At 38.4% G+C, this 2,497-nt stretch overlaps 1 protein-coding gene across 1 annotated transcript in view; it reads left to right on the plus strand.

The window, feature by feature from the left end:
* The first annotated feature begins 345 nt into the window (after window positions 1-345).
* Window positions 346-2,497, plus strand: part of LOC121871710 (piwi-like protein Siwi) — a 143,567-nt gene continuing 141,415 nt past the window's right edge. Inside the window, exon 1 of the mRNA XM_042374123.1 lies at window positions 346-505. Coding sequence (XP_042230057.1) covers window positions 365-505 — 141 coding nt within the window. The 5' untranslated portion in view covers window positions 346-364. The remainder of the gene's footprint in view (window positions 506-2,497) is intronic.

Consider the following 2,497-nt stretch of genomic DNA (forward strand, 5'->3'; position numbering starts at 1 on the left):
GTGCTTTTGTAGAGATAAATTACCTGCACCTGCCATAGGTCACTCATCCTGATACACTGATGCAAGCAGCCCATTTAAGTGTTATAACATAAGCCAGGAATGTGTACGAGTTGGTCTACGCACGAGTTGACACATGACCTGCTGTGATTTAGTCTTAACTTGACACCAGGTAATTCTTATGTGAAAAGGGGGGTTTGACCAGACCTTCCAAACCCCCCTGGATCCACCACTGACATTAGTTTCACAGATTTTAAGTGAAATGCAGTGACAAGTACTTTATACTGTACAGTAGTATGAAATTTGTGACCTAATTAATTTATTCAATTATTTATTTCTCAGGTGAGGTTACGAGTAGGAGACCAGTATGGATGGGGCTGGTGGAAGGGGCAGAGGTCATCGCAGAGGTAAAGCCAGGGGTCAGTGGGCACAGTTCTCACAGGCAGCTAGTGGTGCTGTCCCAAAACAACAAGCAAGCCCACATGCTGCTTCTTTGGTGCCTTCTCAGGTACTGTATAGTGCTTCTCTTGCATTTTGTAGCAAGTTTCATTTTTTTCTTCTAAATTGGTGTTTTAATAGATCTCTATGATCTGTTCATTTGAACTTTGCATATAAGGCCTAGGGTCATTTTGTAGCATGGCAGATGATTGGTTTGTGGATGAACAAGTGAATGGTCACTGCGGTTCTTTATTATTAATCTTTCATGATTATATTTTGATATTTAAGGGATAATAACTTCTCTGTAGGTCTCTGATAATTTCTTCGCTTGGGTAAGCAAAAATGACCAAGTGCCCTTTTCGGTCATCTTATAGTGTTTGGGTGATAACAGAAAATCTTGACATCCCCCAGTAAAAGCAAAAGATGCCAGATATTTCCAGACAGTTTATTAAGTGTTAATTTCCCCAATGTTTTGTCAAAAATAACATTCAAGTAACAATAAAATAAGATTGCAGTACAGTAGTTATCAATAATCTTCATTGATAAGTAACATTATATCAAGACCATTAAATAAGCTGAATTTCATTGCCTTCAAATACTATATGAAATTTGGCAACGCTAAATTAAATGTGAGCTGTGGGCATTTAACCCCTTGACTTCGGGTTACGTCAGATGATGTGCATGTAGAGCTCAGGGTCACATCATATGATTGGTCTTTTGCGGCAGTGAAACTTTTCATTGACATCTGATAATCGTCTTAAATTGTAAATATTTATTAGTATTAATATACATAGTTGTAAAGTAACTAAATAAATTTACTTGTACAGTACTATACTGTTTTTGGGTCATATTTTAGGGTATTTACTTTTTAAATATAGTACTCAAATTTTTTAATTCAGTACTTTTACTTAATTATGATTATCTAATACTTTCACTCCAATACAATTGAAAAAAGAAATCCTTACTCATGACAGAACTGTACATGCAAACTTTAGCGCGTTTTTTCCCAGCTGAGAATGGATGCCCCGCCCCTCCTCAAAATTTATAGCTGATTGGCTGTTGCAAACCTGTCCAATTTTGTTCTGAAGTAATAGTGTATTTCTAAATGAGTTTATTCATAATCGTTGGGATAATTGTTTCTGACGAGAAAGATATTTAGCTAAATTATATAAAGATACAAACATTCATTATTTCAAACATAAGCACGAGGTTTAGGCGGGCGGGTCGTGTTGCGTCTCTGTAACAAAGCGTGTTCGGCATCCGGGCCTTCGATGTAGAGCGGCAGAAATTGGACAGTGATTACATAAGTTCGTCAAGATCGTCTTAGTGAGGTGAAAGTGTAAATCGATGTCGGACTTTTCATGCTAGACACGATTGTATTTTTGAAAACTCAATTTCCACCGAGTTGGAGGTACAGCCAGGGTCACAGGCCTATAACCACACAATCACTGCCACATGACAAAGCTTTTATTTTATTTTATTTTTTAGGGTGTTGTGGTCACGGCTGTGATAAAGGCCAACCAGGGAGTGTAGTACTGTGCCTTCAGTTAAATCAGTTCATAGTTGTCATCAGTGAATGCAGAAGAGACTATAATAACTTAAAGTGAATACATATTGGCAATCGAGCTGGTAAGGACAACTGCCAGCCTATTCGTGTCATAGGTGCCACAGAGACTTTAAATTTTATTTTGTTTGTGTGCTTGCTCAAGGACTGAATCTGTGTTTATAATACACCACTCACAGGGAGATACAGTGTACACAGTGATAGTTCATAGTGTCATCAGTGACCGCTGAAGTTGTAAATAACTTAAAGTGAGCGCTCACTAGCAAGCAAGCTGGAAAGGCACCGTGCCAGCTGAAACCAAGTCGTGTCATAGGTGCCACAGAGACTTTAAATTTTATTTTATGTTGATTGTGTGCTTGCTCAAGGACTGAAACTGTGCCTACAATACACCATTCACAGGGAGATACAGTGTACGCAGTCGCAGACGACAACTCCATAGGCAACAGAGAGTAGCTAAGTACTTTTTCTAGCAATACGAACCGAACGAAGCATACCGAT

The sequence above is a fragment of the Homarus americanus genome, unplaced genomic scaffold (genome assembly GCF_018991925.1).
Source record: "Homarus americanus isolate GMGI-L3 unplaced genomic scaffold, GMGI_Hamer_2.0 scaffold39675, whole genome shotgun sequence".
NCBI classification, from domain to species: Eukaryota; Metazoa; Arthropoda; class Malacostraca; order Decapoda; family Nephropidae; genus Homarus; species Homarus americanus.